At 46.3% G+C, this 26,248-nt stretch overlaps 2 protein-coding genes across 3 annotated transcripts; both read right to left on the bottom strand.

The window, feature by feature from the left end:
* Nucleotides 1-1,854: 1,854 nt before the first annotated feature.
* Nucleotides 1,855-12,078, bottom strand: LOC117670883 (solute carrier family 2, facilitated glucose transporter member 5-like). Its single transcript, XM_087878900.1, has 12 exons — nucleotides 11,963-12,078; nucleotides 11,440-11,535; nucleotides 10,428-10,573; nucleotides 8,985-9,109; nucleotides 7,248-7,400; nucleotides 6,507-6,632; nucleotides 5,037-5,224; nucleotides 4,515-4,625; nucleotides 3,898-3,993; nucleotides 3,367-3,442; nucleotides 3,117-3,244; nucleotides 1,855-2,103 (listed from the first exon to the last, which is right to left on the bottom strand). Exons 1-12 carry the CDS (start codon nucleotides 12,002-12,004, stop codon nucleotides 1,939-1,941), a joined length of 1,452 nt encoding a protein of 483 aa, XP_087735026.1. The 5' UTR covers nucleotides 12,005-12,078; the 3' UTR covers nucleotides 1,855-1,938.
* Nucleotides 12,079-15,459: 3,381 nt separating this feature from the next.
* On the bottom strand, nucleotides 15,460-26,234 carry LOC117658836 (solute carrier family 2, facilitated glucose transporter member 5-like). Of its 2 annotated transcripts, XM_060682414.2 has the most exons (14): nucleotides 25,550-26,234; nucleotides 25,241-25,332; nucleotides 25,060-25,127; nucleotides 24,136-24,231; nucleotides 23,182-23,330; nucleotides 22,735-22,859; nucleotides 19,999-20,151; nucleotides 19,690-19,815; nucleotides 19,338-19,525; nucleotides 17,294-17,404; nucleotides 16,907-17,002; nucleotides 16,171-16,246; nucleotides 15,924-16,051; nucleotides 15,460-15,698 (listed from the first exon to the last, which is right to left on the bottom strand). In XM_060682414.2, the coding sequence occupies exons 3-14, from the start codon at nucleotides 25,099-25,101 to the stop codon at nucleotides 15,531-15,533; spliced, it is 1,458 nt and encodes a 485-aa protein (XP_060538397.2). In that variant the 5' UTR covers nucleotides 25,102-25,127; nucleotides 25,241-25,332; nucleotides 25,550-26,234; the 3' UTR covers nucleotides 15,460-15,530. The 2 variants fall into 2 exon arrangements, with proteins under 2 accessions (XP_060538397.2, XP_034262827.3); XM_034406936.3 differs by lacking the exons at nucleotides 25,241-25,332; nucleotides 25,550-26,234 and having other exon boundaries at nucleotides 25,060-25,213.
* Nucleotides 26,235-26,248: the final 14 nt, after the last annotated feature.

The raw sequence follows: 26,248 nt of genomic DNA on the forward strand, positions 1-26,248 counted from the left end.
AGGCAAACTTTGGATATGTGTTTTTTTTCTGTTTCACATTTTATTCTTGTTTGTAAAACAAATAAATGTATAGGAACACAAAACACAGCATTTTCCACAAAAGCTTTCACTGACCCTGTTAAATGCCTTTTTGGTAAACAGGAAGCGAGTTTCAACAGAGAACTCTGTTTTGGGGAACTTTCTACCCTGTTCAATCAACTTGTGTTTGGGTGACATATTTTGCTTTGGGCCAGGATGGGGTAGAAGGAAGGTTTCCCCCCCAAAAAACTTTACTTTTGTTCTTCCTTCAGGCCTCCACGTCGTAGCAATTTTTGAGCAATGTCGCTTTTTCTAATTTGGCCCTACTCACGAGTCATCCTCTCTGCTTTATCTGCTCCTGCTGTCAGACTGCGGTGCTATCTCAAAATTAAATGAATTTCCAAACCGCCAATCTTTAAGAAAATCTTTCTTTAATTGAGCTCAGCCACCGGATCATGACTCCGCGCGGACAAGACTGACCTTTTGCCTCCCAATCCCTCCCTTTCTGATCCCCAAATCTCTGCTTCTCATTGGCTGTCTTCCAAGTCATTCTTCAGACTTCTTTTCCTCATCATTTCCCAGGAATGTGCCCCCTCCCCTCATCTCCACGACAACCAGGCTTCAAAGGGATTTAGCAGGCATAAGTTTCAGAGTTTATCTTTCGCTCTCCTCTGCTCTCTCTCTATGCCAGCGTTGCAACGCTGACATCTGCCTTCTGGCAGCTCTTCTCATACGTGAACTAGGAACAGGCTCCTCCTATTCCTCTGCCTCTCTACTGTCAGCCTCTGGAGGCTCCGAACTCCGTACATCACTCCCCGATGGCCCTGGCCCCATCTCTGCCTCTGACGTAGAGCCCTCATCCAGGCCTTCCCCAGCCTCCAGGACCGGTCCATGTTCTTCCTCAGCCTCATCGCTGTCCGATTCTGCTGCCAGCTCTGCAGACTGCTGGTGGATCACAACAACCGGTCCGAACCGGTAGAATCCCACCACTGATTTACAACAAGGCCACGGAGAACGAAAGCTGTACTAACACTCAGTTTCAGTGAAATGGCCGTGAAGGCATTTAAAATATAAATTTAGCCACACTTCCTTTTGTTGCAAAAGGGGATCAATTGATATTGCATGGAAGAAGCGGCAGAAATCCGTACATTTCTGATCTAACGGCTGAATTCTTCCCCTAACTCCCTCCAGAAAGTCAGGAAAATCATGTTGGCAGAAATAGGCAAGGAATTATAGCTAAAAATGGGCAGAAACATTCTTTTATGTCCTGGGGAATTAGATAATATTTGGAAGTGACTTCCTGGTTCAGTGGAGCATCAGAAGAAGAGGAGATAAAGCACAATCAGGCATGCAAAATATTCTTTCTATAGCTAATCTCAACAACGGGCATTTTTTAAAAGCCTTCCTGCAGGTTGATTTTCTCCTTTGGCCTACCTCGCAGGGCTGACAATCTCTGTTTACACATCTCTGTTAAGCTTACAACCAGAGGTGAAATCCAGCAGGTTCTGACAGGTTCTGGTGAACCGGTAGTAGAAATTTTGAGCAGTTCGGAGAACCGGCAAATGCCACCTCTGGCTGGCCCCAGAATGGGGTGAGAATGGAGATTTTGCAATATCCTTCCCCCAGGAGTGGGGGAGGGAATGGGGATTTTGCCGTATCTTTCCCCTGGAGTGGGCCCACCAAGCCACGCCCACCAAGCCACACCCACAGAACCGGTAGTAAAAAAAAATTGGATTTCACCACTGCTTACAACCCAATCTTTTTTCTTTTTTTGGCCAAACTACTGTACTCCGTAGCATTGTACACTTAAAAAAAATACATATAAATTCATCCAGCTTGCAGAGAGCTTATGATTTATTTCATTTTTAAACTCCAGATCAAATTTTTGAAAACAGAGGGGAAGAAAAAGATTTCCTGTTTCTATTCAGCCGTTATTTTTCTAGAACTTTTGGAGGTGCAGGCCGCCATGTTCTCCTGAATCTCTTGAAACGTCTTGCCGCTGGTTTCCGGGATTCGGAAAATGTAAATAAAGGTGAAGATGATAAAAGGACAGTAAAGGAGCAAGTAATAGGATCCAAGGTAGGGCTAGAGATGGAAACAAAAATTAAGAAAAACTGAGAGTAAACTCAGCCATGACACACACAGAATTCTGCGGTACGGTCACCTCTGTACTGGAAAAAAAAAATCCCCAGAGTTTTTCAAGTATTTAAAAGGGTGGCGCAGTGGTGAGAGTGCAGTACTGCAGGCTACTTCTGCTGACTGCCGGCTGCCTGTAGTTTGGCAGTTCAAATCTCACCAGGCTCAAGGTTGACTCAGCCTTCCATCCTTCCAAGGTGGGTAAAAATGAGGACCCAAATTGTTCTTTTCTTCTTTCCTTCCTTCCTTCCTATCTTCCTCCCTCCCTCCCTTATCTCTTCTTCCTTCCTTCCTTCCTTCCTTCCTTCCTTCCTTCCTTCCTTCCTTCCTTCCTTCCTTTCCCCGCTCCCTCCCAGTGGTTAGAATGCAGTATTGCAGGCTAACTCTGCCCACTGCCAGCAGTTCAATCCTGACCAACTGCCTCAAGGTTGACTCATCCTTCCATCCTTCCGAGGCGGGTAAAAATGAGGACTCAGATTGTTGGGGGCAATAGGGCTGACTCTGTAAACTGTAAAGCGGTATATAAGTCTAAATGCTATTGCTATTTCTATTTCTTCAATATATCGTCTTTACTTTTTTAAACTTCCAAAGGGATTAAAAGTCCCTTAAGTCAGCAGTGCTCAAACTTTGCAGCTTGGTGGACTGGCGGGGGTGGGGGAAAGGAACTGAGCTGCGGGCTGGCACGCATGTACGCGCAAAGCTTCACTTGTGTAAGTGACGTGCCAGTGCACACACGGGTGACAGCCCACAGCTCATGCTAGTCAATCTGCGCTTGGGTAGCAACTTGCTGCTCGAGCGGCCCTGTTGCAAATAGGCCTGAGGCAGTGAGGGATCGGGCGAACCTGTAGCGGCGGTGTTGGGAGGTTCCGCCCACATGCACAGAAGTGTCACTTGCGCACACAAACGAACCGATAGCAAACGAAATTGAAACCCACTCTGGGGGCTTGGGACCCCTGCCTTACACTAGTCAGAAGAAATAGTGTCGCCGAGACAAAATTGGTTCCCCAATTGATGAATCCTGCAAGCACATACGCAGATGCTCGGGATGACTGGAGGAACAGTTCACCGATAATCAGGAGAAGAATGGAAGCTGGATGGAGAGAAGAGGGGAGGTATTATAATTTTTTTTTTAAAAAAAACAACCACCATCACAAAATCTTCTCTTGGTCTTTTTCCACCTGCAAAGACTCCGTATCCCATCCGATCACAAACCTGGTCCCGTTATGTGGCCCATAAAGAAGACGATAATCAAAAGAAGGCTGATGAAGGCCACTTTGGGGCTGTCAATCTGTGGGCAAGAAGGAAGCGCCATCAAAGCAGTACCCCTCTCTCCCACCCGCTGCCCCAGCCGGATTCCACACCTTCAACCAACTTCCTAATTTTCCACAGGATTTGGAAACCCCATCTACAGAAAACTGGCATGAACTCTACAAAATTGACCGACTGGATGAAATTGACGGATTGGTGACATTAATGGATTGGTGAAATTGAGCAACTGGATGAAATGGACGGAGTGGAGAAATTGGTACAATTGACAAAACTGGATAGAATTGATGGATTTGGCACAATTGAACAACTTGGATGAAACGGAAAGGTTGGTGAAATTGTGGCCAACTGGGTGAAATTCATTACATCAGTTTTAACTGGCTGGGAGGCTTTGTATGTGTGAAAAAAAAACCAACAACACACGGACGTTAACAGGGGGGGCATTCAAGTTGCCCTGGTGTAGAGAGCAGGACCCACCTGAAAAGTGAAGACTAGAGCAATATTTGAGATGCTACACATCAAGAAGCCACTCAAAAGGAGAAATTTCCGCCCCAAGGACTCAACGGTGCAGATCTAGAAAAAGCAAAAAAGCAAAGCACTTCAGGACATTGGAGAAAAGCTCCTAAGAAGACCATGGACAGCCAAGAACACAAACCAATAGATCATCACACAAAGGAGCCCACAATTTTTCATCAAGGCTGAAATAATTCTGGTTTTCACTTTTGCTATTGTTTTCACTAATTTGAACTGCTCCCTGCTTGTTCTATTGCTTTGGGCTACATCACCCTGCGTCGGTGGGTGCAGCTGAGAACACAAACAAGCCAGTAATCAAGTGGGGAATACGAGGTGGCATTGGCCTAAGTCTAGTGGTGAAATCCAGCCGGATCTATCCGACTTGTGTGAACCGGTCGCACCATTGTCGGGAGGCTCCGCCCACCCGCTGGGACGTCATTACGTCCCCTTTTTGACCTCTGCGCATGTGCAGAAGAGGCGCGCACGCTCCCATTCCCGAACAGGTAGCGAAGGTAAGTGGATTTCACCGCTGCCTAATTCGATGGGGTGACGGAGGCAGCTGAGAACATGAACAAGCTTACAGTCGTCAGAAGCATCAGCTGGATGATCACGCTTCCCACTAATGGAAGGAGATTGACAGCTCTGGAGGACAGTCTTAAAGCTTGATAGCTCCGCTGGGCGAAAATTAAAACCTGCAATCAAAGACAAAAGAGGTGCAGATGGAGGCACAGGTAGGATTTGAGTCAGGCCCTGTTGTCTTCTAAGTAGATTCGTCATCTGCAGACAGAATCTTGCCAAACTAAAGCACCATAAAAGACTCTGGGAACTATTAAGGAGGAGCCGTCTTCACCCTATTTCTCTCACACCAACTATAACTGTGTAGTCTCTTGTTTCTCTGGAATTCAGCTCATCCTCCCCCCACCCCCAATCCCCTGGGAATCCAGACCACATTCCATCACACTTTGCCCGTTTGTAAAATGTACCAGCTGCCTTTGCTATCCTGGAGCCCAGGATCAATCTGGATGTGCATCCAAAAATATTGTTCGGCACTTTGAGGAGGACAAAGACTCCAAATTTGAACCGTGAGCGAGATTGCAACTAACCGAGTTGGTTTCCACAAATTGACTTCCGGAGATCAAGACCATGATGGTGATGACATGCCACCGGAGGTTGCGGAAGCGAAGAAGTTTCCACACTGTCATGTTCTTCTGGTTGCTTTCGGCAAAATATTCCTGACAAAGTTCTTCCATCTCCTCCTCTACGTCTTCTTCTCCGCGCAGCTTCATCAAGACTAAAGGAGGAGGAAGAGGAGGGGAAGGACAAGAACATGTGCAGAGGAGTATAGAGGTGGGTTTCCAAGCCCCCCTGTTTAACTGGTCTTAACCAGGGGTGAAATGCTCCCAGTTCGAACTGGATCAGACGATCCGGTAGTGATCGTGGCCGGTAGTTCGGAGAACCAGTAGCGATGGTGGAGCAAAGCTCCACCCACCTGCCAGGGTGTCGTTACTTCCTGGTTTTAATCAGGAAGTAATGCGTTTTTTACCCTCTGCGCATGCACAGTGTCAGGTTTCGATATCGTCTCAAATAAAATAAATTGCATTTCCAAACAGATAGTCTTTGAAGAAATCTTTCATTTTATTAAGCACGACAATCTGCCCCTGATCGTGGCGTAAACCAACTCTGACTTCCTGACCCCAAACCCTCCCTTTCCGTTCCCCAAATCTCTGCATCTCATTGGCCTTCTTCCAAATCACTCTCCCCATGTCTACTACTTAAGCTCCCAGGAATGTCCCCCCTCCCTCTCATCTCCTAGGGGATATTATCTTCAAGAAAAATAAGTAGGTGAAATGTCGAGCGTCTTCTTGCCAGCTGCCCCCTCTTCTCCTTCTTATGTCAGCACTAGAGTAAATGCAGGTTGAAGTGCTGACACACAGAAGATTTTGCACATCTTGAAGGTCTGCGAGTGTATGTGATGCGCGCGGGGCCGGTACACTTCTGAACCAGTAAAGAAGGTAAGTAGATTTCACCCCTGGTCTTAACTCTGGGGTTTTGGAGAGCTTGGATGGTCCAGGGCTCCCAGATGCTTAGGAGCAAAGCCTGTAACTCATAGTCTGCTCTTCTCTTCTCCTCTTTTCCTTTTCTTCTCAAAACTCAGAGCTCTTGGAAAAAGACCCTCACTCTTGTTCACCAAGAGATGGACTCTCATAGGAGGCACCCTTTGAGATGATGGCTTCCAACTTCGTCAGTGAAACTGAGGACCAACGGTTGACATCTCCCCTCTTGTTCAGACAATCTTTAAGAAGGACCATCTTTGGCCATGGCCTCCTGGATCCCAGAGAAACCCCACCCTTTCCGTTCCCACCAAAGTATCTGACAGACGAAAAGGACTTCCTAAACAACCATCCAAAATGTTGTCCCCTTACGGGGCCACAATTGGCAAAAGGGCTGCATTTGGAAGGAGCCCCCAAGCCTTACAGATCCGAAGAACAGAAGCTGGGCTTCAGGCCTCTATCCTCCCTTTGGCCCAGACGAGTGGCTCGTAAGGCCGTAACGCCAGACTGGCGTGTCCTTACCTTGCCTTGCTTCCTCTTCGTCGTTCTTCTGCAAGTACAGAAACCTCGGACTTTCCGGAGAAGGCACCAACAATATACTACTAATTATAGCAAATATGGCAGTCACGCCCACCAAAAATGAAAAATCTATGGCAGAGAGAGAGAGAGAAGGAGGGAGAACATCAGGAAACTCCTGATCCTGCTGTATGTTTTAGAATAGTGATGGCTAACCTTTTTGCCGTCGCGTGCCAAAAGCGCGGGGAGTGTGGGGAGGTCACGCGTGGCCGTGCCCACACCCATAATTCAATGCCCCCATGCCCCGCCCCCCACGCATGCACGCGTCGACTCCTCATGCTCCCTCTTTTGGCACGCAATGGCAAAAAGGTTACTGGTGGGCCCGGTAGGCCTGTTTTTTGCCCTCCCCAGGCTCCAGAGTCTTTCTAGGAGCCTGGGGAGGGCAAAAATGGCCTCCCAAACCCGCCCAGAGGCCCCCTGGATGCCGGAAAAAAGCCCATTTCCCAACTTCTGGTGGGACCAGAAGGCCCGAAAATCAGCTGGAGCTCAGCTAGGCCAACGCTCACGTGCACACAAATATGGCCCACAAATATGGTGGTTCGCCATCACAATTTTAGAACCGACATTTCTCTTTTCTACATCCTCTTCTCTTGCTTTGATCCTTCTGCGCTGGGACAATGGATAGACACCCTCCCTGGGTTAGGACGACTTAAAGTTTATAGCGAGGATGGAGGTGGAAAGACTTACTTTCTTCGTTTCCCCAGATCTGGGGGCTGGTTAAGATTTGGACTAGAAGATGTCCCCAGCTATAGAAGAGGACTGAAGACGTCACAAAGGCTCCCCTTAGGTTCAAGGAAGAGATTTCAAGGATGTAGAGAGGGACAGAGTAAGTAAAGATACCTGTGGAAAGCATTAAACATGGCATTAGGATCACAGCTTGCATTCTAGCGAGCGCAGAATTTAGGAGCATCTACGGTGCACGGCTGGCCCTGAGATTTGCCGATTTAAATGTCCAAGTTAGGGGACACTGGGTTGTAACAGTGCTGTGCTGTCCAATGCAAACGTCACTCGTTCTTGCCTGGTGCTCCGGTTTGGGCTGATCGCTCGAAGCTGATCCTGGACCCAAGAAATTAGGGCATGTGCCTCCTCTCCAGTGGAAGGTTGCTACCAGTTCACTCCGGGTTGGGGGAAACAGGTAACGGCGGTGGTGGAAGTCTCCACCCACCTGCCTGGATGCTCGGATGTGGAAGCGTGCACGCGCGCTCCCACGAGCAAACTGGTAGCGACGGGTTTTGAAAGCCGACCCTGCTTCTCTCCCAGCCTGCTCTTCCTTCTCATTTCACGGGTTTGACTCTCACTGCCGTCTCCTTATGACTAAAATCCTCGGAGTCTTCTTTAACCAGATTTATTGAAGGGGAGACAAGAGTTAGGTTGCAGAAATCTTGGCATATGGCTACAGGCAGTCCTTGACATACGACTACGACTGACCCAAGATTTCTGTTGCTAAGCGAAACGTTTGTTAAGTGAGCTTTGTCCCGTTTTACGACCTTTCTTGCCACCGTTATTAAGGGAATCGCTGCAGTTGTTAAGTTAGTCACAGGGTGGTTAAGTGAATTGATTGATTTTGATCAATTCCTGATTGATTTTGCTGGCCAGAAGGTCGCAAGAGGGGATCGCATGACCTCAGGACACTGCAACCGTCGTAAATACGAGTCAGTTGCCCAGCGTCTGAATTTTGATCTCGCGTGCATGGGGATAGTCATAAAGGTGAAAATGCTCACAATTCACTGTTTCAAATGCTGTTGTAACTTTGAATGGTCACTAAATGAACTGTTGTAAGTGAAGGACTGCTTGTACATTTCTTCTACATCCAAATTATTTCTCCATTCATTATGAAGGTTTCTTCCTGGGGGATTCACTGCCCTGTTTTTCTTGCTAACGGAAGTAATAACTGCATAGTCTACATTCAGAATATTTGCAAAGGACCATCCTGATTCCTAGGCTCCAAGAAACCCACTGTCAGGCTTCTCCGGACTTGAGCCTTTAGGAAAGAAAGACCCTCAACTCCAATTCTGAAGTGACAGGATTACTTTTACTAAAGCCAAGCGGTTACAGCATGAACGAATCTGGATCGCAATATTCCTGCACAAATCCTGTGATTTTCCCTCTTCCCTGGCCCTCCCCGCTTGACCAGTCCATCAGTGTCCAATGATATTCAGACTAGATGTTTTGGGAACGGCTTTGAGGTTTGGCGCCTCTTTGGTGGAGTTTCACATTCCATTCTCACAGCTCTGTCCTTGATTGGTCAGTCTGCTCCAGATTGACAGCTTTGGCTCCTGTAACCCTGTCATCCCCCACTCCTACCTCCCCAATCCTACTCTTTATTTCTCCAATCCTTAACTCCGAAATTAAGGGACATTTAATGCAAAGGCAGAGTTCAGCCCTTTTATTTGGGGGCTTAAAATAAAGTGGTCAAGGACTCACCTGACCCCACTCCTGCGAAAAAACGAGTAAAGAGGCTGAATGCAAAGTGCTGGAATATTCTATCAAAGCACAGGAGGGTAGATGAAAAAATGCTAAGTCCGTTACTAATTAATAGGGCGGATTTTCTGCAAACAGACAGAAAGAGATATATTTAGGAAAGCAGGAAATGCAAGAATGCTGCTATTATTATTATTATTATTATTATTATTATTATTATTATTATTATTATCATTATCATTATTATTATCATTATTTAATCTATAGTGAGATTCACAGCCTTTGAGGCTGGTTAATAGCTCAGCAGCTCGAGTTCCTAACCAAGGACCCAGGAACTGTTAAGGTATCGTCGGAGGATGTAAGCTGTTCCGAGTAAGGTGGTTTTTTTGTAGAGTCAAAATGTTCAAGTCCGGCAAATTTAGAATTTCTAAATAGCGGGGTAGCCCTTTGGGTATTGCTCCAAGGGCTCCGATTACAATCGGGACAACACACGATTTCTTTTTCCACAGTCGCTCAACTTCAATTTGCAAGTCCCGGTACTTTGTGATTTTTTTCTTATCTTCAATCCGTGCATCACCAGGTATTGCAATGTCAATGAACCATATTTTTTTCTTTTCAACTATTGTTATGTCAGGTGTGTTGTGGACCAAGTGCCTTCCAGTCAATAATAATAATAATAATAATAATAATAATAATAATAATAATAATAATAATAGTCTTTTTTACGGGAACAATTCATACCTGGAATTGCAAAAGGTTATACAAAATGACAAAATAGCTTCACCAGGAAGCCCTAACCTTCCAACTCTGTAATTCTGTTATTTATTAAATATTTATTTAAACACAGCCCCTGTTTATTTAAACCTTGGTTCTCTTTTCAGTGGATCGATAGGTTCTGTTCTCTGGGGGTTCGGATCTATGTGGGTACTCAGGAAAGGGCTTCGCTTTACATGACAATCAGTGGTGGAATTCAAATTGTTTTACTACCGGTTCTGTGGGCATGGCTTGGCGGGCATGGTGTGGCTTGGTGGGCGTGGCTTGGTGGGCATGGCAGGGGAAGGATACTGCAAAATCCCCATCCCCACCCCGCTCCAGGAAAAGGATACTGCAAAATCCCCATCCCCACCCCACTCCAGGGGAAAGATACTGCAAAATCCCCATTCCCACCCCACTCCTGGGGGAAGCATATTGCAAAATCCCCATTCCCACCCCACTCCAGGGGAAGGATCCTGCAAAACCCCCATTCCCTCCCCACCCTGGGGCCAGCCAGAGGTGGCATTTGCCGGTTCTCCAAACTACTCAAAATTTCCGCTACCGGTTCTGCAGAACCTGCTGAATAGCACCCCTGATACCAATGTATGGCACCAATGCCAACAGAAACCGCCAAAATTTGGCACTTTACTTTATATCTACAGCCCAGGAATTCTGTTTAAGGTATGTGTGTACCTTCCATATCTGTCTGCCAGACAGCCCCAAAGAAACACCCCAAAAAGGCCTCCGAGCGGGACGGAAATGATGGCGATTAATATTAATAACTGGAAACTCAAGGAGTGCGAATCGAGCCCTTCCAGATTCAGCAACTGCATCTTTCTCTAAAAACAGAAAACATCAACAATACGCTACTGTGCTGCTGCACTTCACCTCCCAGCTGCCTCCCTCCAACTCAGCTCACAACTCAGCAAGGTAGGCTGGCCAGCTGGGAGGAGAGGAGAAGAGAGGAGGGGAGGGGAAAGGAAAGGAGCGGAGAGGAGAGGAGGGGAGGGGAGGAGAGGGGAGGGGAAAGGAGAGGAGGAGGTGGGAGGGGAGAGGAAAGGAAAAGAGAGGAGAGGAGGGAAGGGAAGGGAGGGGAGGGGAGGATAGAGGAGAGGAGGGGAGGGGAGGAAACAGGTAGGGAGGGGAGGGGAAAGGAGAGGAGGGGAGGAGAGAGGAGAGGAGGAGACAGGAAGGGAGAGGAGAGGAGAGGAGAGAAAAGAAGAGAAGAGAAGGGGAGGGGAGGGGAAGGAAAGGAAAGGAAAGGAAAAGAGAGGAGAAAAGGGGAGGGGAGGGAGGAGGGGAGGGGAAAGGAGAGGAGAGGAGGAGACAGGAGGGGAGGGGAGAGGAGAGGAGAGGAGAGGAAAGAAGAGAAGGGGAGGGGAGAGGAGGGGAGGAGAGGAGAGAGGAGAGGAGGAGACAGGAAGGGAGAGGAGAGGAGAGGAGAGGAAAGAAGAGAAGGGGAGGGGAGGGGAAAGGAGAGGAGGAGATGGAAGGGGAGAGGAAAGGAAAGGAAAAGAAAGGAGAAAAGGGGAGGGGAGGGAGGAGGTGAGGGGAAGAGAGGAGAGGAGGAGACAGGAGAGGAAAGGAAAGGAAAGGAGAGGACAGGAGAGGAGGGGAGGATATGGGAAGGGAGGGGAAGGGAAGGGAGGGGAAATGAGAGGAGAGGAGTGGAGAGGAGCAGTGACGCCCAGCAAGGTTCACTTACCACAATGGGATGGGTGATAAGGAAGAACGTGTATCCATACTGCAAAAACCCCAAATTGGACCCCAGTACCGAGAGAACGAGTGGACCGGTCAGTTTCTATGAGAAGGTGCAGGAGGAGGAAAACAACAACACAATTCCTTCAGTGGACAAGGACAAAAAACAACACAACACTCAAAACCCATCTAAGACCTCCCCTCTCCTTTCCCCCTCTCCGTTTCTGTCTTGGATGGGAAGAACGCCGATCTTCTGCATGTGATTTACTCTTAGGGGAAACTAATGATTTTCCCCAAGTTAGTTTGGACTCCAGGCATCTCCTGGTGGTGTCCCATCCACAAAGAAAGCCAGCTGAGCTTTAGGAGATTCCAAAGATTGCCTAGGCCCTGCCATTTAAAAAAAATAAATACAGTTGAGAGCTGATCCTCTTCAGAAATTCTTCATCATTTCTCTGCCCTGCCTTGCCCTAAAGCTTAGAAATAACCTCCGGTCGAGATAAACCGCAACTCAACCAGCCTTCCAAACTCACATCATTTCGGATTGTGGGTTCCGATTCCGCTCTGACCTCCATCCTTCCGGGGAGATGAAGGAGAACCCCTGATCGGACAAAAACAAAATAAAAAAGCAAAAAAGTCCGTGCCTTTGTTCATTCTTCCACCATATTTACAAACCATTCTCCCCCCCGAATCCAGACAGGGAACCCACAAACTGTTCTCCTTGATGGCTCCTGTTCCAAGATAGACTGCGGTGGATCCGGGAGGCTCCATAGAGCCTGTAGCCAACGATGGACGGCTTTTCTCAAAGAGGGAATTAAAAGGGGGCAAACGTAGGTTTCTCCCATCTTTTCTTTTGAACGTTGGCTTGAGAGCTTCCTGTTCAATTCCTAATTGTTGTAATAAATCCCCTCAAAAATTGGCTGGCACCCTCCCCGACCCTCCACTGCTCCTCCGGAGGAGGCCAGTCTTCCAGATTTTGGATTTTAAAGCTAGAAAAAAAAAATTTAAAAAAAAGCCAACTTACTGTCTTTGAGTAAAAGGAGAAAAACCACAGCTATCTTTTCTTTAGAAGGGAAAATGCTGGAGCAGCAGCGAGAGCCAATCAGGGAAAGGAGGCGGGAACATTCCGGGAAAAGCGAAATGGCAGTTAGGCGGCTGTTTTGCATAAATTTACATGCAGGGGGTTCCACTTTCAGGGGTTGAAATTCCTGTTGCTAAGCGAGACTTTTTATTATGTGAAGTTTGCGCCAATTTGCGACCTTTGGCAGAGTTATTAAGTGAATCACCGCAGTGGATAAATTAGTAACCCGGTTGTTAAGTGAATCTGAGTTCCACATTGACTTGGTTTGTCAGAAGGCCGCAAAAGGGGATCACGTGATCCCGGGACACTGCGATCGTCATAAATATGAGACGGTTGCCAAGCATCTGAATTTTGATCACGTGATCATGGGGATGCTGCAATGGTCATTAGTGTGTAAAATGGTCATAAGTCACTCTTTTCTGTGCCGTTGCAACTTCCGTCACTAAATGAACCATAGTAAGTCAAGGACTACCTATATTTTAGACCCGTTTTGTAAGGGGAAGAGAATTTATCAGGGTTTTTTTTTTTTATTTCCTCTTTTCAGCATCCAGTTGGAATGGATTATTTATGTCTAGATTTAATTCAATATTTGAGTCATTTTTTCCCCTTTTTTTGCAGACAATTTCCCCCCTTTTTTTGTTGTTAGTGTTGGATGTATGTTTTTCCGTTCTGCATGTTATTCTTCCTGACAAAACAAATAAACCTATGTAAACACAAAGACACACTGCAGAGTGCAAGAAAGCATTTGACTTACCCTGTTAAATGCCTTTTTTTTAAAAAACAGGAATCGAGTTTGAATGGAGAGCGCCATCTTGGGGACCTTTCAGCCTTATTAAATAAATTTGTGCTTGGGTGACATATTTTGCTTTGGGCCACGATGTAGTCAAGAGAATTTTTTTTTCAAAATGTTAATTTCATCCTTCCTTCTGGCCTCTACATTGTAGCAATTTTTTGAGCATTGTCACTTTTTCTAATTTGCAAATCGGCTATTTTAATAATCTGGCCTTGAGATGGCTTATTAAACCTCCTCATTGTTCAATAACAAGCTTATTAAATCCTGCTTTTTCTCCGTTTCTAGCATCCTCACATGGAGGCCGAAATACGGATGACCAAATTGTTAAATTCTGAGGGCTGAACTCTCACTCTATTTTTTATTTCTTTCCCTTCCCTTTGTTTTACTTTCTTGTATCACATCATTTTGTTTTGACATTTGGCCTCCTGCATCTCATTTCTCTACCCTTTTGCTCCTGCTGCCAGCGTTCCAGCGTTGACATATGAAAGGAGAGGAGAAGCTTGAACTTTTGCCTACTTAATTCCTTTGAAGATTCTGTTTCCTCGGAGATGGGAGGAGGGGGGACATTCCTGTGATCTGACGGAGATGGGATGAGGAGAGTGGCTTGGAAGATAGCCAATGAGATGCAGAGAATTGGGGATCGGAAAGGGAGGGATTGGGGGGCAAAGGTCAGTGCTGACCGCGAAAGAGCCAGGGACAGATCACTATGCTCAATAAAGAGAAAATTTCCTCAAAGATCGGCAGTTTGGAAATTCATTTATTTTGAGATAGCATCGAAACCTGACACCTGCATTGAAACCTGGCAAGGATTTACAGCAAGGCAATGCAGAACAAAATGTCAGGTCTGCCAGGCTCGGCTTGGTGCCTCACAGATGTCCCGCCATCAAAGGCTAGAAGGTGCGGGGTAGGATAAATGGGTAATCAAGATATGCATATCTACATGTTGGGAAATAGGAAGGAGGGAATGGCAGGTGATAAAGAGCAGAAAAGCTCAGAATCGGTTTGCATCGGAATCCAAGGCCAGGCACCCTGAGAAATAATGTGGATTATTTCAAAACATCTTACCATTCTCAAAACATTTCAGCGAGTTCTGATTGGCTGAAGACAGACTGGTCATGGGGGGAGGGCTTTGAAGAGGGGAAACCTGACTGTATCTTTTGAGTGCGGGCAACCCAGATCTAGCCTGACTTAACTGCAGCTAACCTCTCTGTAGTAAAAGAACCTTTCACTTCAACCAGATGGAGTCGAGGGTCTCTCTTTCTTAAGGGATCAGATTGTGGCAGGTCTGACACAAAAGTTGTAATAAAAGATTTACACTCAGTTTCACTTTCCTGGTGGCCATGAAGGCATTTAAAGTATTAATTTCCTTTTGTTGCAAAAGGAGATCTATTGATATAATAAGAGTTGGGAAGGAGCCTGGAGGTCTTCTAGTCCACTCCCCTGGTCAAGCCAGAGACCTTATACCATTTCAGACAAATGGACATCCAATCTCTTCTTAGAAACCTCCAGTAATGAAGCACTTACAATTTCTGAAGACAAGCTGTTCCACTGGTTAACTGTCCTTAATTAACAATTAAGGACAACTTCCTGTTAGGAAGTTTCTCCTTAGTTCCAGGCTGCTTCTCTCCTTGATTAGTTTCCATCCATTGCTTCTTGTCCTGCCTTCTGGTGCTTTGGAGAATAGCTTGACTCCCTCTTCTTTGTGGCAGCCCTTGAGATATTGGAAGACTTATTTGTGTCAACCCCTCAAATATTGGAACACAGCTATCATCTCACCCCTCGTCCTTCTTTTCATTAAAACTAGACAAAACCCAAATTCGGTAACCGTTCTTCATATGTTTTAGCCTCCAGTCCCCTAATCATCTTTCTTGCTCTTCTCTGTACTCTTTCTAGAGTCTCACCTTTTTTTAATTATTATTATTGTAGAGACCAAAACTGGATGCAGTAATCTCCTAATCTTCTCTACAGAGTCAGGAAAATCACCTTGGTAGAAATATGCAAGAATTATAGCTAAAAAGGGCGGAAAAATTATTTTATGTCCTGGGGAATAATATTTGGAAGTGCCTGCTAAACTTACAACTCAATCTTTTTTGCCAAACTAGTGTAGAAGGGTTAAAAAAAATAGTACAAATAAATCCATCCAGCTTGAAGAGAGCTTCTGTTTCACTATATTTGTTTAATTCCAGATCAATTTTGAAAACAGGGGGAAGAATGAGATTTCCTGTTTCTATTCAGCCGTTATTTTTCTGGAATTTCTGGAGGTGCAGGCCGCCATGCTCTCCTGGATTTCTTGAAATGTGTTGCCGCAGGTTTCTGGGACTACCCAGAAAATGTAAATAAAGACGAGGATCATAAAAGGCCAGTAAAGGAGCAAGTAGTAGGACTCAAGGTAGGACTAGAGACGGAAACAAAAATTAAGAAATACTGTGATCAAACTTGGCAGGCCCACGAGACACACAGAATTTGCCCACGAGACACACAGAATTTGGTGGGTTTCAAAAAATTTTATTACCAGTTTTGTGGGTGTGGGTGTGAAAAGGAGTTTTTAAATAAATATTTGTTTTCATATATTTTATTCATTTTTTTAAACTTTCAAAAGGATTACCAAAGGGTCCCTTACCTTAGTCAGAAGGAACAGCAAAGCTGACAAAAAATTGATTCCCCAACCGAAAAATCCTACAATCACATACGCGGACGCTCGGGATGACTGGAGGAACAATTCACCAATAATCACGGGAATAATGGAAGCTGGATGGAGAGAAGAGGGCAGGCCTCGTAATAAAAATTTTTTTTAAAGCAACAGCCACAAAAACTTCCCTTGGTCTTTTTCCACCTGCAAAGACTCCGTATCCCATCTGATCACAAACCTGGTCCCATTACGTAGCCCACAAAGAAGAAGATAATCAAAACAATGCTGATGAAGGCCAGCGAGGGGCTGTTGACCTGTGGGGTAGAAGGAAGCACCTTTGGGTGACCATCAAAATAGTAACCCTTCCCCCCTCCCCGAAATTTACATCTTCAGCCAACCTCCTATCTAGAACCCCATCTAGAGAAAACTGGCATTAACTCTTTGAAATGAACCAGCTGGGTGAAATTGACTGACTGGATGAAATTGATGGATTGTTGAAATTGACAGATTGTTGAAATTGATAGATTGTTGAAATTGATGGACTGGTGCAAGTGACCAACTGGATGAAATTTAAGGATTGGTGAAATTGACCAACTAGATGAAATTTACCGATGGGTGAAATTGATCTACAGGTCAAAACTGATGGATTGGTGAAATTGATGGATTGGTGAAATTGACCAACTGGATGAAATTGACAAATTGGTGCAATTGACCAAATGGATGAAATCGATGGATTGGGTGAAATCGATGGATTGATGAAATGGATGGATTGGTGCAAATGACGAACTGGATGAAATTGATGGACTGGTGAAATTGACAGATTGGTGAAATTGATGGTGAAATTGACCAACTGGATGAAATTCACCAGATTGATTTTAACTGTCTCGGAAGGTTTGTGTAGGAGAAAAACCATAGGGATGTTAACAGAAGGGCATTCAAGTTATCCCGGTGCAGAGAGTAGGAATGTTACCTACCTGAAAAGTGAAGACTAGGGCAATATTTGAAATGCTACACATCAAGAAGCCACTCAAAAGGAGAAATCTCCTCCCCAAGGACTCGACGATGCAGATCTGGAAAAAAACAAAGCACAAGAGAATTGACACATCTGGAAGTTGGTGAAAAACTCCTGAGAAGACCATGGACAGCCAAGAACACAAAACCAATGCATCATCAAACAAAGGAGCCCACAATTTTTCATCGAGGCTACAATAATCCCAGCCTTTCCTTTTGCTATCATGTTTTCGCTAATTTGAACTGCTCCCTGCTGGTTGTATTGCTTAGGGGTACATCACCCTACGTCGGTGGGTGCAGCTGAGAACACAAACAATCCAGTAATCAAGTGGGGATACGAGGTGGCTTACGGTTGTCAGAAGCATCAGCTGGACGATCACGTTTCCTGCTAATGGAAGGAGCCGTATAGATTTGGCAGACATTCCTAAAGTTTTATAGCTTTGCTGGGCAAAAATTAAAATCTGCAATCAAAGACAAAAGAGGTGCAGATGGAGGCACACATAGGATTTGGGTCAGGCTCTAAAACCCCCTCTTACAATTCTTCTAAGGTAATTCATCACCTACAGACAGAATCTTGCTAAAGCACATGAAATGTAGACTCTGGGAACTATTCAGGAGGAGCTGTCTTCACCCTATGTCAGCCCTGAAGCTGACCCTGATCGGAGCCACATTGGAGCTTCAGTGTTGCCACACTGGAGCTGAGGTATAGGGAGTGGGGATTACAGATAGAAGGGTTTGTGTAGCCAAAACAAGATACTTTCTCTTGAGAACCAAGGACATTCTCACACCTGGTCCATGGAAGAAGGAGATTGGACCATGTGACTGATTGTTTGGAGCTTGGGAAAAACTTTCGTCGCGGCAGTCCAATGGTGATTTGCAACCCTGCACATACACTTCCAGAGAACTGACGGAGACCAAGATGAGATGGGCTGTCTGGGAGAAGGAAGCCTATGTTGTTCATTGGGTCTTATTGATTTGGAGGCACTTCCTAGAGGGAAGTCACATTCCGTTTGAAGGGTGGACTGACCATAAGAACCTAGAATCATCCACTCCATGATTCCCCCCTCCCAAACTGCCTCGCAAGCCATGATCCGCAGCCAAGCTAGACGGCAGGGAGCTACAAGCAGGGGGGGGGTAACTGAGAAATTGAAAGGTGAGTTGCCAGCTGACCCGTGGTACGATGAAAACAAAGAGGCGCTGACCCTAAAGAATAGACTAGTCTGGAAAGGCTCAAAGTTATATGTGCCTGCAAGTCTTCAACTTCAAGTTCTCCAGCAGAGCCATGACTCCAAGCAGGCGGGGCATTTTGGCTACTTAAAAACTCTACATTTGGCCAGAAGGCAGTTTTGGTAGCCAAAGATAAAGAAAGACGTTGAGGACTATGTCAAAAGCTGTGCAATGTGCGCGGCCATGAAAAAAAGACCACGGAAATCCCCAGGGCTACTTCAACAGGTGGCAGACCCATCCACACCCTGGGAGGAGATCACCATGGACTTTATTGTTGAACTCCCTGAAAATGAGGGAAATACGGTCATTTGGACTGTGATAGACCTATTCTCAAAACAAGCCCACTTCACCACTTGTTCAGGGCTTCCCTCAGCGAAAAAACTGGCCAAATTGTTGTTTATAAAGCAGATTTACAGGTTACATGGCGTTCCCCACAGAATCATTTGACGGGGGGGTCCAATTCACTGCCAAGTTCTAGAGAGAGTTCACTAGGTCCATTGGGCCCTTGTAGGGACTTAGCTCGCCTTTTCATCCGAGTACCAATGGGGCCGCGGAATGTACGAATGTCATGATAGAGCAAGTATTTAAGGTGCTATGTCAATTATCAGCAGTCTAATTAGGCAGAGCTATTGCTATTCGCTGAAGTGGTATACAATAATACTGTACACAGCAGCACTGGCCTGACTCCTTTCCAGGTCACAAGTGGCATGGAATTCGTCCTCATGCCTGAGCTCCCCAGGGAGCCCCCCTCATCAGTCTCCTCGAGTGAATGGATGGAGTGTTTGAAGGAGGAGTGGGAAAACACTAAGCGGGCTCTGCGGGAAGCAGCGAAAACCTATAAAGTGGAAGCCGACAAACACCACAGACCCCAAGAGCCGTTTTGGGTTGGGAGCAAGGCCTACCTTTCTATGAAATACCTTAGACTAAAACTCCCATGCAAAAAGCTAGGACCAAAGTTTATAGGCCCTTTCCCAATAGAGAAAGTAATTAATCCGGTTACCGTCCAGATTAGACTCCCTCGCCTGCTAGGGAAAGTGCATCCGTCTTTCACAGTAGCTTACAAGCCAGCCACTTGGTGCTTTGAAGTGGACAGGACTCCAAATTTGAACCCTGGAAAAGCAAACAGCACATCCTTTCTATGTGAGGCTGCTCAGGGAAGTCACTAACCGCGTTTGTTTGCATAAATCGACTTCCGGTGAGTAAGACCACGACGGTGATGACATGCCATCGGAGGCTGCGGAAGCGAAGAAGTTTCCACACTGTCATGTTTTTCTGGCTGCTTTCGGCAAGATGTTCCTGACAAAGTTCCTCCATCTCCTCCTCTACGTCTTCTTCCCCTCTCAGCTTCTTCAAGACTAAAGGAGGAAGAAGAGGAGGAGAAGACAAGAACATCTACATTTGGAAGGAGCCACAAAGCCCTGCAGATCCGAAGGGCAGAGGCTGGGCTACAGGCCTGATCCTCCCTTTGGCCCAGACGAGCGGCTCGTAAGGCCGTAACGCCAGACTCGCGTGGCCATACCTTGCCTTGCTTTCTCTTCATCGTTCCTCTGCAAGTACAGAAACCTCGGACTTTCCGGAGAAGGCACCAACAATATACTACTAATTATAGCAAATATGGCTATAACGCCCACTAATAATGAAAAATCTATGGCAGAGACAGAAGGAGGGAGGACATTAGGATCCTACTGCATCTTTTAGAAGTAACATTTATCTTTTCTACATCCTTTTCTCTTGCTTTGATCTGTGCTAGGACAATGGAAAGATACCCTCCCTGGCTTGGCATGACTTAAAGTTTGCAGCAAGGATGGATGGAGGTGGAAGTACTTACTTTCTTCATTTCCCCAGATCTGGGGACTGATTAAGGTTTGGACCAGAAGGGATCCCCAGCTGAGGAAGAGGAGCAAAGTGGTCACCAAGGCTCCCCTCAGATTCAAGGAAGAGATTTCAAGGATGTAGAGAGAGACAGAGTAACTAAATGTTCCTGTGGAATGAATTAAACATTGCGGTTCAGTCACAGCTTGCATTCTAGCAAGTGCAGAATTTAGGAGCATCTATGGTTGTTCTGCCCCAGCTCTGGATTTCCGAGGATATTGACACACACCAACAGTCCTTGTCAAATTTATTAAGTAGCAAGAATAAACAAGACCGGCAAAGGTTGGCAACCAGCCCAGAAAACAAGATATGATAAACCAAAATACTCTGATAATAATACAAGTTGTTTCCAGCAAGAATGCACTAGCTGCGTGCGACTTAAATAGGCTAAGGGAGTGGCCAATTATCCTCAAGCCCTACTCTCGAGTAGACCTCCTCCTCCTGAGTAGCCACTCCTGCCTTTTGGCAGCCCTGCGTGCCCGAGCATTGAGGAGAGGCTCCTCCACTTCACTCTCTCTACTGGAAGGAGCCTCTGGAGTTTCTGAAGGCCCTGGCTGAGTCTCTGTCTCTAGCATTACATCCTCTTCAACCTCCTCGCTGTCGGATGTGAGTGCTGGCTGTGCAGGCTGCTGGCGCGACACCACACCAGCCTCCTCTTCATCGGGATCAGCCACGATCCACGCAGGCCGCTGGCAGGCCACAACAATGGTGTGCAGCTGGCCCTGAGATTTGCAGATTTAAATGTCCAAGTTAGGGAGCACTGGGTTATAACAGTGCTCTGCTGTCCCATGCAATCTTCACTTGTTCCTGCCTGGCACTCCAGTCTGAGTGGATACCTTGAAGCTGAACCCGGAGCCAAGAAATTAGAGCATGTGCAAAGAGGCCCTGGTTTACCAGCCCTTTTCTCCCAGCCTGCTCTTCCTTCTCATTTCACGGGTCTGAATCTGACCAAAATCCTCGGAGTCTTCTTTAACCAGATTTATTGAAGGGGAGACAGAGTTAGGTAGCAGAAATCTTGGCATATGGCTACAGGCAGTCCTTGACTTACGACCACAACTGAGCCCAAAATTTCTGTTGTTAAGTGAAACATTTGTTTTAGTGAACTTTGTCCCATTTTACAACCTTTCTTGCCACCGTTATTAAGTGAATCGCTGTTATTAAGTTAGTCACAGGGTGGTTAAGTGAATTGATTGATTTTGATCAATTCCTGATTGATTTTGCTGGCCAGAAGGTCGCAAGAGGGGATCACATGACCTCAGGACACTGCAATCGTCATAAATATGACTCAGTTGCCCAGCGTCCGAATTTTGATCTCGCGAGCATGGGGATAGTCATGAATGTGAAAATGCTCACAATTCACTGTTTTAAGTGCTGTTGTAACTTTGAATGGTCACTAAATGAATTGTTGTAGGTCAAGGACTGCTTGTACATTTCTTCTACATCCAAATTATTTCTCCATTCATTATGAAGGTTTCTTCCTGGGGGATTCACTGCCCTGTTTTCTTGCTAACGGAAGTAATAACTGCATATTCTATGCTCAGAATATTTGCAAAGGACCTGTTGTGACCCCGACTCCTGAGCCTGTCCTAACAGAGGAAGAGGACTCAGAAGGTGACGGGGAGGAACTGACAAGGCCTCCCTCTCCAGGACCCTCCTTTCTGGCAATGCCTCAGGTTCCATCCGAAGGCCAGGAGGAACAGCCTGGGATGTGCCGGGAGGAAGGCATATCGGAGCACCAATTGATAGGGAGCGAGGATGATGAATCCTGGCTTGATCCCAGGCAGCGTCGGAGGGAGAAGCGTGTGCAACAATGGAAGAGGCATGGGAGGGCCAGAGATTGAGCTGAGTCATGGAGCCACACCCCACCAGGAATAAAAGTGGGTGGGATTGCTCTTCAGGCTTTGTGATGGACAAAGTTAAACCCTGAAAGTCACATCGTGATCTCTGAAATTCGGCTTGGATATATTTTGGACTGAACATTGACTGAACTCTTGTCTTGTGGATAATTTGTTGCTCCTGGAACGGATTGAAGATAAGTCCTCTTCTGCTTTGTGGGAGTGAAACCGGTCTTGGCAGGCATTCGGCAGTTTGCTGCCAAAACCTTGGTCTGCCAAGAATTCTAATCTGTTTACCTAATAAAATATTGGCAGGCGTGCTTGGTATTACGTTTGCCTGTGTGAGGAAGGGGGGACAGAACAGGACCATCCTGATTCCTAGGCACCAAGAAACCCACTGTCAGGCTTCTCCCGACTTGAGCATTCAGGAAAGAAAGACCCTCAACTCCAGTTCTGAAGTGACAAGATTATTTATACTAAAGTCAAGCGGTTACAGCATAAGCAAAGCTGGATCACAATATTCTGCACAAAGCGTGAAATTTTCCCTCTTCCCTGACCCTCCCCACTTGACCAGGCCATCAATGTCCAATGATATTCAGACTAGATGTTTTGAGGACGGCTTTAAGGTTTGGCGCCTCTTTGGTGGAGTTTCACATTCCATTTTCACAACTCTGTCCTTGATTGGTCGGTCTGCTCCAGATTGACAGCTTTGGTTCCTGTAACCCTGTCATTCCCCCCTCCTACCTCCCCAATCCTACTCTTTACTTCCCCAATCCTAAACTCCTAATTTAAGGGACATTTAATGAAAAGGCTGCCCTTTTATTTGGGGGCTTAAAATAAAGCGGTCAAGGACTCACCTGTTCCTATTCCTACAAAAAAATGAACAAAGAGGCTGAATTCAAAGCGCCGGAATATTCTATCAAAACACAAGATGGCAGACGAAAAAATACTAATTCCGTTGCTAATTAAGATGGCGGATTTTCTGCAAAGACACAGAAAGAGACATATTCAAGGAAACAGGAATCACAAAAATCCTGGTTTGTATGTATGCCAATGTACGGCACCAATGCCAACAGAAACACTGGAAATTTGGCAATTTATTGTATATCCACAGCAGTGGTGGGTTGCCCCCGGTTCGGACCGGTTCGCAAGAACTGGTAGTAAAACCGGCGGGAGGCTCCGCCCACTGACCCCAACGTCATCAGGAAGCTTCTGCGCATGCGTTGCGAGCCAGTAGTAAAGGTAAGTAGAACCCACCCCGATCCACAGCCCAAAAATTTCTCTTTAAGATGTGCCTACTATACCTGCCATATCTGTCTGCCAGACAGCCCCAGAGATAAACCCCACAAACACCTCCGAGGGGGAAGAAACTGATGAGTAATAGTAAGAACTTCAAATACACGGGGTTTTCCTCGATTCCTTTCTTCTGAAGATTCAGCATCTGCATCCTTAACTTAAAAACATAAAGTGGAAAACCGCATCAAACACACGCAACGGTGCTACACTTCCTTCCCGACTGCCCCCCCCTCCACCTCACCTAACAACCCTGCAAGGTAGGCTGGCCAAGCTGGCAGTCCCTAAGGAAAACCCAGGTCCTGAGTTACCCTTTGAAGGAATCTGGAGCAGAGGTGCTAAAGAAATTTATTTATTTATTTATTTTGGAAACTTTGGGAGATTTCCTCCTGTTTGCCCCTCCAATGTGTTTGACCGTCGGCCATTACGGTGAGCAGGTGAGATCTGCTGGATGGAAAACCACACTGGGGGTTTTTTTCTTGAAGGAAAACAAACCATGGTTTCCTCAAAGGTGCTTTTTTTTCCAAGAAGCAACTGGACTTCCTGGTTTTTCTTTGAAGACGTTTCTCTTCTCATCCAAGAAGCTTCTTCAGCTCTGATGGGATGGTGGGGAATGGAAGGATTTAGGTTCCTTGCAGATAGCTTTTAGAGAGCCATTGAGGGCACTTGGAGGGGATGGGAGGGAAGGGTAGGGAAGGGGAAGGGGAAGGGGAAGGGGAAAGGGAAGGGGAAGGGGAAGGGAAGAAAGAAGGAGAAAAAAAAGGGAAGGGAAGTGGGAAAAGTGGAGGGGAGAGGACATGGCAGGAAACATCATTTGAAAACCCGATGGGATCCGTGTCCCATGAAAGACACTGGGCCCACACAAACCATCCTCCGCAACTGTAATGCAGGAAGGCAGGTTCTGTGAATGACTGCCAAATCCCAAACCCAGGACCACCCAGCGATACCCAGCGGGGCTCACTTACCACAACGGGATGAGTGATCAGGTTAAACATGTATCCATAGTGCAAATACGCCAAACTGGACCCCACTAATGAGATAATGAGTGGACGGGTCAGTTTCTATGAAAACAACAACACACTTCCTTCAGTGGATAAGGACAAAAACCAACACAACACTCAAAACACATCTAAAACCTCCTCTCTCCTTTCCCCCCTTCCAGTTTCTGTCTTAGATAGGAAGAAGGCCGATCTCCTGCATGTGCTTTACCATTAGGGGAAACTAATGTTTTTTCCCAAGTTAGTTTGGACTCCATGCATCTCCTGGTGGTGTCTCATCCACAAACAAGCCAGCTGAGCTTTAGGAGATTCCAAAGATTGCCTAGGCCCGTGATGGCGAACCTATGGCACGGGTGCCACAGGTGGCACACGGAGCCATATCAGTGGGCACGCGAGCATTGCCATAGCTCAGCTGCAGCACGCATGCGTGCGCTGGCCAGCTGATTTTTGGGCCTTCCGGTCCCACCGGAAGTTGGGAAATGGGCTGTTTCCAGCCTCTGGAGGGCCTCTGGGGGTGGGGTGGGGAAGGCTGTTTTTGCCCTCCCCAGGCTTCTAGAAAGCCTCCGGAGCCTGAGGAGGGTGAAAAACAGGCCTACCGGGCCCACTGTGCCATCACATGCTAAAAGCGTGGGGGGAGGCATGGGGGTGGGGTATGGGCACACATGTGGGCGACCCCCCCGTGCTCCCCCCGCTTTTGGCACGCGACGGCAAAAAGGTTAGCCATCACTGGCCTAGGGGCTGCCATTTTTTTTTTGTTTTTTTAAATAAATACAGTTGAGAGCTGATCCTCTTCAGAAATCCTTCATAATTTCTCTGCCCTGCCTTGCCCTAAAGCTTAGAAATAACCTCCGGTCGAGATAAACCGCAACTCAACCAGCCTTCCAAACTCACATCATTTCGGATTGTGGGTTCCGATTCCTCTCTGTCCTCCATCCTTCCGGGGAGATGAAGGGGAACCCCTGATCGAACAAACAAACAAACAAACAAAAAAGCAAAGAAATCCGTGCCTTTGTTCATTCTTCCACCATATTTACAAACCATTCTCCCCCCCGAATCCAGCCAGGGAACCCACAAACTGTTCTCCTTGATGGCTCCTGTTCCGAGATAGACTGCGGTGGATCCGGGAGGCTCCATAGAGCCTGTAGCCAACGATGGACGGCTTTTCTCAAAGAGGGAAGTAAAGGAAAAGGGACAAACTTAAGCATCTTTTCTTTTGAACGTTGGCTTGAGAGCTTCCTGTTCAATTCCTAATTGTTGTAATAAATCCCCCCAAAAATTGGCTGGCACCCTCCCTGACCCTCCACTGCTCCTCTGGAGGAATCCAGTCTTCCAGATTTTGGATTTTAAAGCTAGAAATGTTTTTTTTTAAAAGCCAACTTACTATTTTTGGGGGTGTCTTGGAGTAAAAGGAGAAAAACCAAAGCTGTCTTTTCTATCGAATGAAAAATTCTAGAGCAGCAGCGAGAGCCAATCAGGGAAAGGAGGCGGGAACATTCCGGGAAAAGCAGAATGGCAGTTAGGAAGCTGTTTTGCATAAATTTACATGCAGGGGATTCCACTTTCAGGGGTTGAAATTCCTGTCGCTAAGTGAGACTTTACGGGGGTCTTATGAGGGTAGCATTACATCTGTTTCTCGCATCCTCACAAGGAGGCCGAAATAACGGATGACCAAATTTCAAATTCTGAGGGCTGAACTGTCACTCCATTCTCTATTTCTTTCCTTCCTTTTGTTTTGTTTTCTTGTATCACTTCATTTTGTTTTGCCATTTGTCCTCCTTTATCACATTTCTCTACCCTTTTGCTCCTGCATTGAAACCTGGCAAGGATTTACAGCAAGGCAATGCAGAACAAAATGTCAGGTCTGCCAGGCTCGGCTCGGCACCTCACAGGCGTACCGCCATCAAAGGCTAGAGGGTTGCGGGGTAGGATAAGTGGGTAATAAAGATGTGTGTATGTACATGTTGGGAAATAGGAAGGAGGGAATGACAGGTGATAAAGAGTAGAAAAGCTCAGAATTGGTTTGCATCAGAATCCAAGGCCAGGCACCCTGAGAAAGAATGTGGAATACTTCAAAACATCT

Source organism: Pantherophis guttatus, chromosome 15 (genome assembly GCF_059756535.1).
Source record: "Pantherophis guttatus breed Tessera chromosome 15, ASM5975653v1, whole genome shotgun sequence".
Lineage (NCBI taxonomy): Eukaryota > Metazoa > Chordata > Lepidosauria > Squamata > Colubridae > Pantherophis > Pantherophis guttatus.

What these genes read in the sequence shown, in the direction of transcription:
- LOC117670883 (XM_087878900.1), bottom strand. Translation starts at nt 12,004, where the DNA reads ATGGAGGTCAGAGCGGAATCGGAACCCACAATCCGAAATGAT. An exon ending in TTATCACCCATCCCATTGTG is followed by an intron (nt 10,574 to 11,439) that starts GTAAGTGAACCT and finishes TTCTGTTTTTAG; the next exon opens with AGAAAGATGCAGTTGCTGAA. An exon ending in GATCTGGGGAAACGAAGAAA is followed by an intron (nt 6,633 to 7,247) that starts GTAAGTCTTTCC and finishes TCTCTGCCATAG; the next exon opens with ATTTTTCATTTTTGGTGGGC.
- LOC117658836 (XM_034406936.3), bottom strand. Translation starts at nt 25,209, where the DNA reads ATGGTTTGTAAATATGGTGGAAGAATGAACAAAGGCACGGATTTCTTT. An exon ending in TGATCACTCATCCCGTTGTG is followed by an intron (nt 23,331 to 24,135) that starts GTAAGTGAGCCC and finishes TATGTTTTTAAG; the next exon opens with TTAAGGATGCAGATGCTGAA. An exon ending in TTTTGTAGGAATAGGAACAG is followed by an intron (nt 20,152 to 22,734) that starts GTGAGTCCTTGA and finishes TTCATTCCACAG; the next exon opens with GAACATTTAGTTACTCTGTC.